The sequence below is a fragment of the Nothoprocta perdicaria genome, unplaced genomic scaffold (assembly GCF_003342845.1).
Source record: "Nothoprocta perdicaria isolate Ctin4 unplaced genomic scaffold, notPer1 scaffold_28, whole genome shotgun sequence".
Classification (NCBI taxonomy): Eukaryota; Metazoa; Chordata; class Aves; order Tinamiformes; family Tinamidae; genus Nothoprocta; species Nothoprocta perdicaria.
The window spans coordinates 2136022-2151064 of NW_020455510.1; the positions used below are offsets into that span (position 1 = coordinate 2136022).

Here is a 15043-nt window from a genome sequence, read left to right on the forward strand (position 1 = left end):
TGTTATAAATGTTGCGAGTTGTTGATAATTACCTATTATTTCCCATACGCTTTGAAATGTGAAAAGGGTATTACATGACACAGCAATGCCATTTTCAGAAGGAGAGATTGTAAAAATGGTATGACACAAGGTTATCACTGGAAGAATAGTGAAATGAGGACATAATCTRTACATAATCTGCCTCCCACCTATTCTTATTAGCCTAGCTATTAGCAGAGGGCATAAAAACATGCCATGAAAGAGCCTTTTACTTATTTTGGTTCTTTCCTGCTGCAAGACACAAACAGGTGACAGAGTTGAGAATCATCTCAATCACAAATTTCAGACCTGCAGAGTATTTTTGGTCGTTTTAGTTTGTTTTGTAGTTTGTAGTATTGCCTACTGGAAAGGTAATGGATGACATCATAGAAATTACTATTTTTACAGGTCTACTATAAAAATGTGAATCCCAAGTTCCCAGAAGGTGGAAAGATGTCTCAGTACTTAGACAACATGAAGATTGGGGATGTTATTGACTTCAGAGGGCCAAATGGACTCCTTGTCTATGAAGGGGCAGGTACTGTGACATAAATTTGGATGGTAGAAGAGCAAAGGGGAAGAACTGGTATTGGTTATTTTCAGAGTTTCTTTTTTTACATTTGACAACTTCATAGACTTTTTGGRGGGCAAAATGGAAGGGAGAAAATCGACACCTCCTGATCTTGACCAGCTGGTTATGATGGGGAAGAGTACTTGTAGTACATACTTGTACTGGGAATGACAAGTACTTCTAGTTCTTTCACGCCTGTGAAATATAATTCATGGGAAGTATAATTAGATCTGAACAATCAGTTGTTGCATATCACTGAGAAGACTATATTGGAAACAGCTCAGGTATAGCTAAATGGAGAGAGATGTTTCAGATGTACTTTAAGCTAGGGAGATTGTGGCCTAAAATAATCCTTTTGGGAATCTCATCCTTATTACTGAATAACATGCCTGTGAGCCAGCTCTGTTTCATTAGTAAATCAGGCTTTATTTGGCTGGGAGAGTGTGGTAATTTGAAGTAATCRTATTTCAAAGTACATGTAAAAGATCAAACTTTTGCATCTATCCTAGGAAGGATTTTGCACTTAAAATTCCTACTTCAGGGGATGAAGTGCTCAGTACTTCTTTGAATTGAGAACTTTTATGATAAATAATATGATGAATCCCTTATATTTCAGAAGAAACCAGTGATCCATGTCTTACAGCTATTCCTTTCTGCCCTGCTTTAGTTGCTATGAAGTATCTAGGGAAGCTTGTTATTAGTTACTGATCTCTCAAAAAATGATTGTGTGTGTTCCATGTAGGCTACATTTCATGGAGCTTGCCACTTGGTTTGATTCCTGGAGATTAACTGAATTACAGACTGATTTCATACCATTTTGGAGCAATAGCACACCCAGTCCTTGAGTATATTATAAGTGATGCTGGGTAACAGGGAAAGAGTAAATTGGTTGTTCAAAGCTAGKATTGGTACATACAGACAGACAAAAAGTGATTTCTGCCCTTTGCACTTAACTCCATGCTGAGCACTTTCAGCACTTCCAGAAGGTCCATGCTAATAAGTTGATTTGGTAGCTTATAGTGTTTAATTCCCAGGGAAGCTTTCCAGCTAAATTTTCTCTCTAAGCTCTAATTTAATTACAGGTTTTGAATATTTCTTCCAGGTACATTTTTTATCAAGCCTGATAAGAAGTCTGAAGCACAGAAGAAGTTTGTAAAGCATCTTGGGATGATAGCTGGAGGAACAGGTAAAACTGTGCTCTTCATATGGAAAGTGACTCTAGAGAATTAAATTAGCTTCACAGATACTTGTGAGGGGCATCAAGCATCTTCCTGGCTACTAAGCTGGCCCCTATCACTGCTTGCACTGCTGCATGAATGTGATGCTTCAAAGTCATATTGCTCAAGAGTTAGTTGATTGCCCMCTGGATTTCCTCCCTCTTTAATTCTGAGCTATTTGGGATGGAGCTTTTATTTCTTTTCACAAGTGTTTGGTGATATTGGGACACTCTGGTGGCCTGAGTTCAGTGCTGAGAGCACAGGGTTTTCAGTCTTCATTTTACTCTGTGAGTTTAGAGAAGTCTCTACAACACTCTAAGCTCTAGTCTCAATGAGGGAAAAAATATTTTTTAGGAATATGTTTTGAGGTTATTGTGTATGATAAAGAATGTGGAAGAAGGAAGACTGAAATACAAGCATGGCTGTTGTTTTTTTAAACTATCCATAAAAACAAAACCTCCCAACATCTACAATCTGGCATGGATTAGGCATTTAGAAGTATATAATCCTGTAAAGAATATGTACCCATTGAAGGAAGGAAGTGGTAAGATATGAAATTGTAGCCCTGTGTAAGCCAAAGTAAATGATTGCTTTTGAACTGCTTTATTCTGAACAGGAATCACACCGATGTTGCAGCTGATTCGACAGATCACAAATGATCCTAAGGATTCCACAAAATGTTGCCTTCTTTTTGCTAATCAGGTGACTATGCTGAATCTTTTGTTTGGCCTTCTTTAAAGGACCCCCCCCGCCCTTCCTTTTTTTTTGTTTTTTTCCCCCCTCTATCTGCTCTATTTTTGACTCACTGAATTCCAGACAAAAAAAATACTATTCTGTGTGCAGTGCATGCTTCAAGAGTCTCTGTCTCTCTGGCTCTATATTCATGACAAATACTCATACTCATTTATGACAAAATTTGACCTGAGATAGTATATTTAAAATGATCATTTTTGGGGGGAAAGGTAAGAACTGGTTATCATATAAGTGCTTATTATATTGTTTTGGGTTAAAATGATTTAAGAATGAGAAATTGAGTTGTAAAATTATCTGTGTGGCCCTTTGTAAATGCACTGTAGTTTTCCACCATCATCTTTCATTTATTTTGAGTATTACTTCTCATAGTTTCATATATTTCGCCCCCCCCGCCAAAATGCCTTATTGGAAGAGATAATGTGAGTAGATCCTTATTCATCCATTGATCTTACTCGCTCATAGGGAATAAAGCTCATAATCTGAATTTTTCAAGCAAATTTTATAGCATATTGTGTAATGTGCAGGTGTGTGTGTGTGGGGGGGGGTGTTAAATCACTTTGGATTAGCTATCATTGAATTAGTTCTTGCTGACGGAACTTATATTGATAATGAACTTATATTACAGGTGAACTTATATTACAGGACCGCTGAAGGGAGTTTGAAGCTAAAAAAAAAAGTCCTTTTTTTTTTTTTTTTTTTTAGACAGAAAAAGACATATTACTGAGAGGTGAACTAGAGGACATCGCTAAGACGCATCCTGATCAGCTCACACTGTGGTATACCCTGGACAGACCTCCACAAGGTAGGCTACTGCTACGCACTGGGAATGCCTCTGCTCCTCCTAGTTTTAAGCCCTCTTGAAGAACACCAAGCTCCTCCTTACCATGACCAAGAGTGTAAAAGAAGAAATCCTAATGATTAACTTTTGAGGGGGGATCAGCCCCATGATACTTGGTGGATCTTTGGATGTATATCATTGTGGTCCTGCTTTGGACATTCCAGAGCCCAAATTTTTCCCCTTCCCGAGCTGAATCAAGCTACACCAACATTTAATTAAATTGCTTAATACTTGAAAAATGTCACATGTAGAGCTTTGTGCTTTTCCACAGATGAGATTAGGCTCTGATGAGACACAGTTATCATGCATGTGGGTTAAAGCACTATGGCCTGGTGTTGACTAAACTGAAAAGGGAGGGAGAAGCTCAGTGGGAGCTTTAACCTTCTGCTTGTGGGGATGTGGCATAGCTGTACTGATCCTTCAGCTGCTTCGTGAATGCAATACACATACGTAAGAATAACCTTCAGACTGTACAAAGATTTAAATTGATAATTTATTTGCTTTAGATTGGAAGTACAGTTCGGGCTTCATTACTGCGGACATGATAAAGACCCACCTGCCTCCCCCGGGCAACGAGACGCTCATCCTGATGTGTGGGCCGCCGCCGATGATTCAGTTCGCATGTCAGCCCAACCTGGACAAACTAGGCTATCCCAAGAGCAGCACGTTTGCTTACTAACACTGATGTCATGCACCACTTTTCCCTAAGTAAGTACTGCATATTTTCAGCATGGACCCCTTGTATGTAACTGTGCAAGTTTTTCTCAGTTCGGTTTCTGGATTTTAGCTGCATAATTAACTTTTGAGTGTTTTAGTACTAATTAATCAGAAATAATGTTGAATTATGTACAAGTAACTTAGACTGACTTTGTAAGTTAGTAYGAAATGTTAAATCCCTAATTCTGTGATAATTTGTCAGAAGAATTCATGAGGTAGGAAACAATAAAGCTGTTGGTTTGTTAATTGGGTATGAAATTTGAGAGAGTGTTATAATAGAGCACTGGGACTACAGGACTGCACGCTACAGATAATTTCTTACTGCATCCCTGTGAAAGTAACAACAAAGAACTTTTTTTTTTTTAATGCTATTGGCAGTTCTTTACCAGGGACTAAGAAAGAAGCTGCAGTATATAATTGAAAAGTAGTTGAACAAAATTTGTGTCAGGTGCAAATAGCTTTGTTAGCGTAACCTGGATTTTCTTTAGTGTGGAATTTATTTAGGCGGCCTATATAATTTCATGCCACCTTTTGACAGTCTTGCCTAAACAAGCGCTTCCACTTAAACGTGGAAGGTCTGGGATGCATTTACAGGCATGAATATCCAGGGATGTTACATGATTTGACTGTTTTCCTTTACAAGAGTAGTGTTAGCTYTTTTGGCAGTTTCAGAAATTCTCTTTGCTTAAGAGAAGACAGGGCTGCTTCTCTTGTCAGTTATGGTGAGTCAAACTGCTAACACCTCATCTCAGTGTTTTTAGCATATAGCATCTGATTGTAAATGTTCAGTGCCTGCAGTACAGCACATTCATACTTGAGGATTATTTTATACTACATTTGCCCTAGAGTCTGGAAAAAGAAAAATCTCCTCACAGAAGGAGGTGGTTTCTTCAGATGCTAAAGCGTACATTTATTAAATGTGTTTATTCATCTGAAGCAAAAAAACAACAGAATTTACTAGTTTAAATTTGGTATATAATTTGCTACAAATGTACTCAATGAAATACCAAACACTAGGATTCAGCTTCTGCTTAGGTTTGGACTGTGATTCTGACCCCCACAGGAAACCACTCATTCTGCATTAGAATCATTACACAATCAGCCAAGAGATGGAGGAACATCCAGAATTTATTTTTAACAGTTAAAAAACTAAACCTTTTTTTTCTCTTATTTTTAATTCTTCTTGCTGAGATTTCTTACTACGTAACAAGGAACAAATTAAAAATTGTGTAGATRGAATATTCACAGCCAAGTTAGCACAACAACACAGTGAGTTATAAATACATCAAATGAAATTGCAAATCTGCTTGGAATATCCCCATGATACCAAGGCAGCTCATTCTGTTTATCATACTTAAATCAGTCTGCTGATGAATTAACCTGACACATTTTTTTCAAATGCCCAAGGTATGTGATCTACTACCTAGTGGCGATTGCATTGATGGATTAGAACCTTTTAGTACATATTTTTAGGCTACTGATATATAGACTGATTCCTTTGCCTTTTCAATTATTGTTTCATCTTCCAGTGACAAAGTAGACTTAATTGTAACTCTTGGAACAATCAAAATCCCACAAAAATATGTTTTAACTTTTAAAATCTGATCTTATAGTACAAGGTGTATCCTGAAAAATGTATACAGTGCATGGTAAGTATCTTTAAACTGTCCCCCTGATAACCCCCGCTGCATACCCTGAACAGTACCTGAGGTTCCCACCTACTGGAAAGGGTGGTGGTTAGCAGTCCACATGCTCTCAGGCTCTTTTAATGTGTAAATTGATAACCCTCCAACCAGACAGGAGGGTTCAATGCAAAGCAGCTATGGCTGTACTAATTCTTTACAGTACAATCAAGCAGATATATCCTCTGGCTTTTTTTCCTACTTAAGATAACACCGTTGGTACCTTATTAGTACACTTGACAGGCACATACACAACAAGGTCATGAGTGACTGCTGCCAGAAAGGAATCACTTTCACCGTTGAAAAGCTCCTCCATGGAAGCAGTTGCTGGCTCTGCATCCTTGTGTTGCAAAATTGCACTGCTGCCCTGCTCAGTAGAAARGCAGCAGATCTATTTTGCAGGTGTTTTAAGCATATAATTGTTTGTTTCAGTAAGGTCATAGCCTGACATTTCCTAGTCACATTTTACATGTCACAGCACAATAGTATCTGTGTCCTACTGCTAAATAAATCAGTACTCTATGAAAAGCTACCTTTACCCCCAGCTGGAGTCAAAAGCAAACTGAAAGTGTACCAGCAGCATGATTTATAATAAGCTCCAGTTCTCAACAAAAGTTGTGGAGCATTTCACACTGGAGACTGGTATCTCCAATCTCAAAGGTGGTTATAATCATGTTTAATTTGTAGTAAGTATAGAAAAACAGCCAGCTAATTATCATCCCTTTCTTCCCAGGAACCTGTGCAGATACTAGGCTCAGATCCTCTTTTAACTGCTTTGTTCAGAAGGCTCATAAGAACCTTCAAATACTGGCATGTGTGCCTTAGTACAAGCCATCTTAGATAAAATGTTTAAATGCACAAAGACCTTATTCAGTTGTTCTGGTTAAAGAAAGAACTATTATTAGTTATATAATGGTGCTGCAAATTCTGTTGCAATTGCCACACAGGAGAGTGGTGAATACCATTCTAATATTAKAAATATACATGTTATGGTAGCTGAGTATATGAATAATTGCTCATTCTTCACAAACATGTTGGTATTGACTAAAAAAAAAATCTCACAMTTAAAAAATGTACTTTCAAAGCAGAGCCAGTTTGGGGAGCCATCAGTTTTCCCGGTAGTTCTAAAGTTAACAAGACACTTCCTGTTGCATTTGTTCAGTACCTTTTACCTTTTGAGTTGGGAAACAATCTGTGAACATGACAACTGTCATCCTCTTCCTGATACAATCAAGGTCTTGATGAATATTCTGCAAACTGTACTCAGAAAGAAAGAGGACAGAACATGTGCTAACAACAKAAGGGATGCAAAATTAAAATCCTTTTATGGGAAAGATTCTCTGGCCAGACTGCAGTAACCATTAGAGCTGTACTCTAACACTTGCCTGAATTTGAATGGCTCTGATAGCCTGCATGACACAATACTCATGATTCCTGCATTGAAAGTTAATTATAAAAATACAAAACTATAAAAGACCTTTCATATAACTGTACATAAACATACCATGTAAAAGAAGATGGAAAAGATATAATATTTTGCCAGTCTTGGCTTTCTGGACTCTGCCTAGGAAAGAATTTTGCACCACTTTTCTTTCTCAACACCCATTTCAGTTTACATAGTATGGAAAAATGTGTGGAGGAAAGGTAYCTGTGGAGTGTTGCTACATTAGCAAGGTTAGGTGCTATATGTTAAGTCTCAGGGGCAGAAAAGAGCTAAAGCTTTTCTGCACCACAGCATCAAGCTTCTCCAGGCCACTCCTCGGGACAGGCATGAGGTATTAGCGTTGTTGGTCATGTTGAAGCATCATCTCCAGTCTTCAAGGGTAGGTGTTAAAAATCTGTTGTCATTCAGCAGTTCATCTTGGCTTAGCATATTCTGAGCAAACACAAAAAGATGGGAACAAATAAGAACATTCAGCTAAAATACTTATAGTTTGTTAATTGTAATGAGATCTGATTTACAATAGAGGGGGTTAGAGCTACATAAAATTAAAGGATCTCTCTTGAATGCAGCCTAAAATAGCAAACCTATTATTAGCTTGAGGAAATTCTCACAGAGACTTTTGTGTTACATGTGACAACTATGTTATATAATTGGTAATTATGTCTTTTGGTGAATTAGCTCTGAAAAACAGCTGCTCTTGATTCAGAAATCAATGAAGTGATTTTTTTTTCATGGTGTTTTAGCTGATATAAAGTGTCATCTAGTCTGAAAATGCTTGAAAAATTATATATTAGCAGTTTGCATTTGGTTTTAAGTATTAGATGAAGATCTGTCACTGAGTCTAAGTAGCATCTATGAACAATTAAAGTAAGCCTAAATTTATCTTACCTTTCTGCAAATTAGAAGTGAAAACTTATTGGGTGGGGACTGTGACAATGTAGCCAAGTTGCAACAAGGAATGCAACAAGAATGCTGACCCACTTACTCTTTCTTAAGCACCACCACTAACAATCAACTCTTACAGAAACATTCTAGCAGAACACGTTTGTGACTTGGAAACAAGAGAGAATTGGTACGTACCGTTAGATTGTTTATGCCTTGAGAAAGAGCCCCTATTTGCATTACTGTTCCTTCTGAATGTTCCATCTGTAAAAGTATTCAGCAACTAGATCAAATTAGATATCATGTGCAATTTTATTCATGCTACATGCATGTTTAGGAGGTATCTCTTGAATTTTCAAATGAAATTACATTACTTTTAAAAATACTAATTTCTGTACATTTCCAATTTATACATTAAAAAAAATGCCTCCATGTTATGAAGTAGGTGAAAAAGTATTACGATGGGAAGAGCCCTGCATAAGACAGACAGACAGAGTACATGAAACTGAAAATCTAATGCACAGGAGAAAATAAATAGCTCATCTGATATCATCAGTGAAAAGTAGCATTTTCCAGAACTCAAAACACTTAGGTACTTCTGATATTTCTCTGACAGACAACACAAGTCCTTCGTGACATAGTCTTACCAGTTCTTACATCAGATCATCAGTTGTAAGGCATCACTGTTTCACTGCATTATCACATGCTTAGAAATTGTGCTTAATCCAAAGACTACTGACTTAATGAAAACTCTAGTGTTTTTCTCAAACTTGCACACCTGCATGCCATAAGCCATAGCTATGCTCAACACTAATGCACACACGTGCATCACTAGGCTGCGTAACTGGACATCCATCTTGATACAYAGTGTGTCTTTTCAGTCTCACCACGGCTTGGTACTCTCTAGAAGCAGCACTTCATTTTACTATCGTGATGTACATTGAAACAGACAGTGGTTAGAAAATGAATACAAATGCGATGTTAGATGCATTATACCATGCAAATGAAAAAATGACCTTCACAGTCAGTCTTTTAAATTTTGCAACCATTCCTCCACCAGATTTAAAATGTCATCTTCTGCTTTAGGTCACTGGAGATAGGGCAGTTTACCCCACCTGCCTTTGATTCTTGCATGTTCACAAAATTCACACAAACCTCTAGGGACTCCATTTTTCAGGGTAAACATCCCTTTACACAAAAATTTGCATAAAATTTGAATCAAGATTGATGGCATTTAGTCTTCATCATTTATCTGTATGTTGTCTAGACAGTTTCACTACTAAATAACGAAATTGAATTATTCAGGTATTGGTTTATTAATTTTTTCATTATCAATGCATTTTTAATATATACTGTGTAAGCATAATTACTTCCCACTGTACTTAAGGAAATGGGGCGCATATTAATATGTCTATTGAAAATATACATTCCAGTTGTACTTTAATATATAACTTGAAACCTCTGTACAAATTAGCCTGAGTAAATTTAATACATCAAAACCACCCATAAAGATAAAGAAACAAGTTGTGTGCCATACTCAGATCTGAAAAACTGGGAGCACAAAAGTCATCCTTACTGCAGCTTCCACCTCAGCTATCAAAATACATTGATCTTTGTAGTGTAAAGGTGTTACATTCCTGAAAAAGGGCTTGAAGAAGAATGAATTTTTGCTTATGATAATTTAAAAAATTACCCTGACCTTCCCAATATAGAACTCTTTCAAGTGTCCATAGTCAACAGTTTCTCAATGAGTTCATGCAGATGGGCCACGTGCTAATGCGAGGTTATTGGCAAGCTTGTGAATGCATGGAGGGATGAGATGAGAATGGCATCAGTCTGTTTGTCCCACCTGGTCCAGTTTCTCCAATTCTCTATCAGGGAATGGAGGAAGTCCTTTGTATCCACCATAGTTCTTGTGAGTACCATTGGTAGCACCTGGATTTGTATCCATAGGACAAATATAGTCTGTTGATTCATCAAATTTCTTTTTTCTTAAGTTTCCAAAATGTGAAAATCCAAGTTTCTTTGGCTAAAAATGAAAAACAACAAGTTTTKAAATGAGAAGAATTAGGCTGTCCTTTAAACATTCAGTTTCATCTCCTTTTTGGCTTACTGCTGTACTTTAGTTCAAGCATGTAGATTCTGAATTAAACACTTAATTGTTTTTAATTTAGGAGTTTAATAGAAAATAAATGAATGTTTTGATATCTAGAGCAAACCAGAATTTAAAATTTCTCTCAGAACTGGCCTTTCCCTTTCCATATTATAAAGAGGGAAGAGTTAAATATGTATACACATAYATACATATATATGTGTGTGTGTGGGGCGGGGAGGGGAATAGATATATAGATGTATGTATCTCCATTCCAGAAAGCAGACTCTACCCGAACTTTGGCAGTGGTGGTGAGAGGTGTGTATGCAGTTGATTCTGTTATTTCTCTCTTCTCTTGTTGGGCCTCTGGTCCAATTAATACATTAAAATTAGTGGTTAAGTGGCGTCGGAGTAGGGTCTTCTGAGGCGGAATGTTCAACAGCATTGCCAGGGTGTCTCCATTGAAGCGAGGTTCAAGAATCTATTAAAAAAAAAGTCAGAAGATTTACTTTTTTTTTATGCTTATATGCTTATCACAATGGTAAACCATTAACAGTGCTTATGAGAGAGATTCTCTCTTATAATTTATTAGCAAGAGCAAGGAATGGAAAAATGCATGAAAATAGACACTAGTTTTCCAACTGTCTGAATAAAGTTATTTTCAGAATTTTGTGTTACAATTTTACTATTGTATTACCCTACTGTATTATTTCAGAACACCTTTTTTTTTTTCATTTATTTTTTAGGAAAAATCCACATCACTGGCATCACAATATTTCAGAACTCTAACATAGCTGTGCGTAGCTTAGTGTTGAGTTGAAAGAAGTTCTCATTCCTGATTGCTGGCCAGGCTGCTGGGCCAGACTTCAGGACAGTTGTTTATTGTGGCAGGCCCTTGGCTTGGAATTCTGTTAAAGCCATTTTAAGAAACTCTTTTAGGATAGCAGGATACTTTATCAGYAAGCAAATTCCTCATAGTACATTTTTAAAGCATATTTTAGCTTCAGTTTTAAGTTCACATGCGGTAAAATGTAAGAGTTCTCACAATGAGGCCACCATGCACTCCGCTTCCTCGAAGATTTGGTGCATATTCTGCCAGATCAACCGATCTGAGCCATTCCATCACTCGGTGATTTGACCACTGAACTACTTCCGAAGGTGAAAGGTTATTCTGTAAAAATAACCAGGACAGATGATGACTGTGTGTGCTTTCTCGGCGCACGTTTTCACTATCCATCCTCAGTTCAGATAGCTCTAATTAGGAAGCTCAGTTCAGATAGCTCTAATTTCCCCACTTCTGAAATGTTAATTTTTGTTCAAACCCACTGTTAAGCTGGTAGATATATTTAAAGTAAACCCTTTATCCTGAATCAAGTAGAATTAGATGTTACAGATGCAGATGAGAAAAAAAAGCATTTTTGAAGAAAAGAAGTATTATCAAGTCATTTATATGAAAGACCAAGACTAATCTATGCTGACCAAGTAAGACAAATACCTTCTGATCTTTGACAATTAGGAAAGTCAAAAAAAATTCCAAAATATTCTCTGAAACATTAAACAAACTTATTAAATTTAAYAAATAATTTCTAGAGGGAAACATATGAAGTTCTAGCAAAAAGAGGCTCTAGCACTTATAAGCTGAGTTTTTTAATCAGTGTGTTGCACGCCAGAGATGGAAAGCAAACTATTGCTTTAGAGGTTATTTGTATTATAATAATCCAGTGACTGGGATATTGTTATTCATTGTTATTTTCTGATCCTTTGGCTGAAATGGGATGAATTGGTGCTTGTTTAGATTAAATTACTTAAATATTCTCTTACCTCATCAAGTGGTCTCCTACGTAAACAGTGGGGGTTGAAACCATTCACATGCAGCACATGAATGGCACATTTAATACTCAGATGATGAAGCTGGCTGGTGACTTTCAGGAAGAGGAGGTCATTCTGCAAGGGTCACAAACACATACTAAAGCAGGTACCTTCAAGAAATAAGACTTTTAACTTGCTGTGCAGTTTTATGTAAACCACACTAACTATAGCTTGAACTAAAATAATAGTTTATAATTTCAAGATTTAAGTCACACCACAGTAAATGTTGAAACCTGAAGCAGTTTTAGAACTTGTTCAGTAAAAACAAAGAAGTGGGGAAGAGGGTAGGCCCCTAGATGGTTAGAAAGTATCCAGACAGTTTCTGTCTGGCTAAGATGYTGCAGATAGGACCACTGCAGCTGCAAGTGCAAACCTGAAAGAAAAGTGTGGCTCATGCATCTAGAGCAAAGGCTCCTCAAACATAATAGACGAGGCTGTGCTTTGGTTTTCATAGCCAAACAATTCACTATTTTCATAGCAGAGGAGCAGAATTAAATATTTAATTATCCAAATCTGGACAGGGAAACTGCATAATAAAATACAGTAGCTATGTGTATGGTTTGCTGCTAGTTTGGTCACAGCTTACAGGTTACTGCAGTTGCTGCTAATCTTATTGTATGTTCTTGCTAACTGACTGACGAGAACAAAACACTCCAGAAGATGCACAGGTAATTTTATCTGTAATCTTGGTGCATTGTATCATAATGGAAGTTTTTTGGTTTTTGTTTTTTTCTCCAGAAGCCAGCTTTGTCCTCTCCTTATTAGTTATTTTACTTTTTTTTTTTTTTTTTTCTTTTTTTTTTTCAATAATAGTGATTCATTAAACAACAGAAATTAAATGTAGTTATATTAATATGCTACCATTTTTTGCTTGCAAAAAAGTTCCTTAGCTGCTCACATTCAAAGTAAAATTCTCCTATATATGCACATTCTACAGTGCAGAGTCTGGTTACACAGAGGCAAAACCATTTTAGCTTACCACTGTTAGGTACTGCAACATTCTGCCATCAACTCTGGACTCATGGAACTGATCTTTGTACTGAGGCAAACCAATATCATCAAGCCATCCTGCAGAGAGAAGAACGGGGTATAAACCAGCCATAATCCACGAGGAAGGATTTAATTCCTGCTCAGCTGAATAGATAAAACCCTTCCCAAACAATTGCACAATTCTTCAAACACTTACGTGTCACCCAGATATGATCTAGTTGTGCAGACTTCTCATCTTGTTTTGCATTTATTGATTTAATTGCCAAAACTAATTTCTTCCTGTGCAATGGATGCTTTATTCCCATTTCCTATAACAACAGTAACAGAGAGTTAGTCTTGCCTGTAGCTCATATCACMTTGTGTCCTGTAGCTCATACCACCATAAGACATCTACAAATAATAATGCTATGTATTTCCGAAAGGTGGAACTCTGCTACTTGTTTGAAGGGTTTAGCAGTACAGAATCAGCAACAACGGTTGCTTGAGAGAAACAATTATCAGTTATTACCTTTTCCATGTCCTGAGGTGTTGCGGTTAACAGCGTATGGCCTGAACTCACCCACTGCCGCGCAAAAATGACGTACTGACCGAGACCAAAGTCCTCCAGCCAGTTACAGACCCTTTCAGTGCTCCACTGAGCAAATGGGGCATTGTAGTCACTGAAAAGCACAAGAAGTGTTTGAAACTCAAAAGGGAAGAAATGTGATAGTTACCAGGACCATAACCATATCCAGAGACAGAACTACAGCAGACCTTGTAGCGTGCTTTGGTCTGTGCAGTAGCAAGGGTCAGCTACCCTTCTTGTGGTAAATGCTGTGCTAAAAGTGCACTGTTAATCTGACTGCTCTGATTTTTCTTCTCATGAACAGATATTCCCACAGAAGAGATTAAGTTTTCTTGCTACACATGTTCTTTACAGGATGACTTTCCAGTTATAGTGAAATTATGTGTGTTATGAATTACAGTGAGTTATGTTAACAGGAGGATTTTGTTGTTCAGCATATTTAACAGTATCACATACTACTCAGTGCAAGGAAAAAAACCCAAATCTTTACCTTTTCTGTCCTTTTGTTTCCTTGGATCTGGATAAGCGAGGGCCAGCTGTAGCACGGAGACCACCTCTTCGAAACTCTGCCAAGCCCAGATCATCTGCAGGGAAGTTTCCCGACTGAGTTCTTCTTATTCTTTAAGAACAAAAGTACCAAAACATTAATACTAGCTTTCAGCAGGGAGCATTTTTTGTCTCATAGAGAAACTATAATGACAACTAAAAACTTTATTCATCTTCCTGTAAGTGCCATGCAGCTAACTCAAGGGGTAGCCCAGCAAGTTGTGGGAAAACCCCCTTCTTGTGTGACACCGTCAGCTGTGACCCTTCCACCCAAGGAATCCACAGTGGAGATTAGGCTCTCAAGTGATACTGACCTCAAGGAGATAAACACAGTAAAAACTCAGTCAATCAATCTTACTTTGTTTCTTCTTTTTCTCTCACTTTTTAAATTGATGACTTCTATAATGAACAGCTTACTACATTTTTTTCCATAACTAATGAAACTGTTGAAATTATATCAAGAAAACAGAGTATTTTTTCTTTCCCACAGCATAACTGTTAGTACTACTGTTCATTTCTCTGCTTTTCCTGAAATTTGCTTTATTCTTGGTTCACACATGCTAGACAACTAGATTCATTCATGCCAAACATTAAAATGCTTTGATGGGAAACAAACAAACAACAACAAAAAAAATCTTACTTTCCCCAGATCTTCTTTATCCCTTTTGGACTCTTTCTGTTTTCTGGAGACAGTGGAGACTGGGGACCTGAATCCGTGCCCGAAGACGGAGGTGAAAGGTCATCTGGGACTGCTGTGCCATCCATGGTTTCTGTTTCTCCTGTGTTAAGGACAGTAACAGTCACTTTTTGTATAATTAACAAAATAAAAAATGATTAAGTTATTTGGGAAGCAAATATT

General features: G+C 37.3%; 2 protein-coding genes across 6 annotated transcripts in view; one reads left to right on the forward strand and one right to left on the reverse strand.

Annotated features, from left to right (window-relative positions):
• Positions 1–14999, forward strand: part of LOC112948813 (NADH-cytochrome b5 reductase 2) — an 18763-nt gene extending 3764 nt beyond the window's left edge. The window contains exons 5-10 of one of the 2 annotated variants that reach the window (XM_026041115.1): positions 427–556; positions 1692–1775; positions 2423–2508; positions 3262–3361; positions 3904–4105; positions 14834–14999. In XM_026041115.1, the coding sequence (XP_025896900.1) occupies positions 427–556; positions 1692–1775; positions 2423–2508; positions 3262–3361; positions 3904–4076 (573 nt within the window). In that variant the 3' untranslated portion in view covers positions 4077–4105; positions 14834–14999. Of the gene's footprint in view, positions 1–426; positions 557–1691; positions 1776–2422; positions 2509–3261; positions 3362–3903; positions 4106–14164; positions 14257–14833 lie in introns of those variants that run through there. The other variant, XM_026041114.1, reaches the window with a different exon arrangement.
• PPFIBP2 (PPFIA binding protein 2) overlaps positions 6867–15043 on the reverse strand; it is a 64521-nt gene continuing 56344 nt past the window's right edge. For 3 of the 4 annotated variants that reach the window (XM_026041112.1, XM_026041110.1, XM_026041111.1), the window contains 11 exons: positions 14825–14963; positions 14129–14257; positions 13582–13732; positions 13270–13381; positions 13063–13151; positions 12036–12158; positions 11260–11385; positions 10507–10695; positions 9972–10151; positions 8321–8386; positions 6867–7672 (listed from right to left, as the gene is read on the reverse strand). In XM_026041112.1, coding sequence (XP_025896897.1) covers positions 7601–7672; positions 8321–8386; positions 9972–10151; positions 10507–10695; positions 11260–11385; positions 12036–12158; positions 13063–13151; positions 13270–13381; positions 13582–13732; positions 14129–14257; positions 14825–14963 — 1376 coding nt within the window. In that variant the 3' untranslated portion in view covers positions 6867–7600. Of the gene's footprint in view, positions 7673–8320; positions 8387–9624; positions 10152–10506; positions 10696–11259; positions 11386–12035; positions 12159–13062; positions 13152–13269; positions 13382–13581; positions 13733–14128; positions 14258–14824; positions 14964–15043 lie in introns of those variants that run through there. The other variant, XM_026041113.1, reaches the window with a different exon arrangement.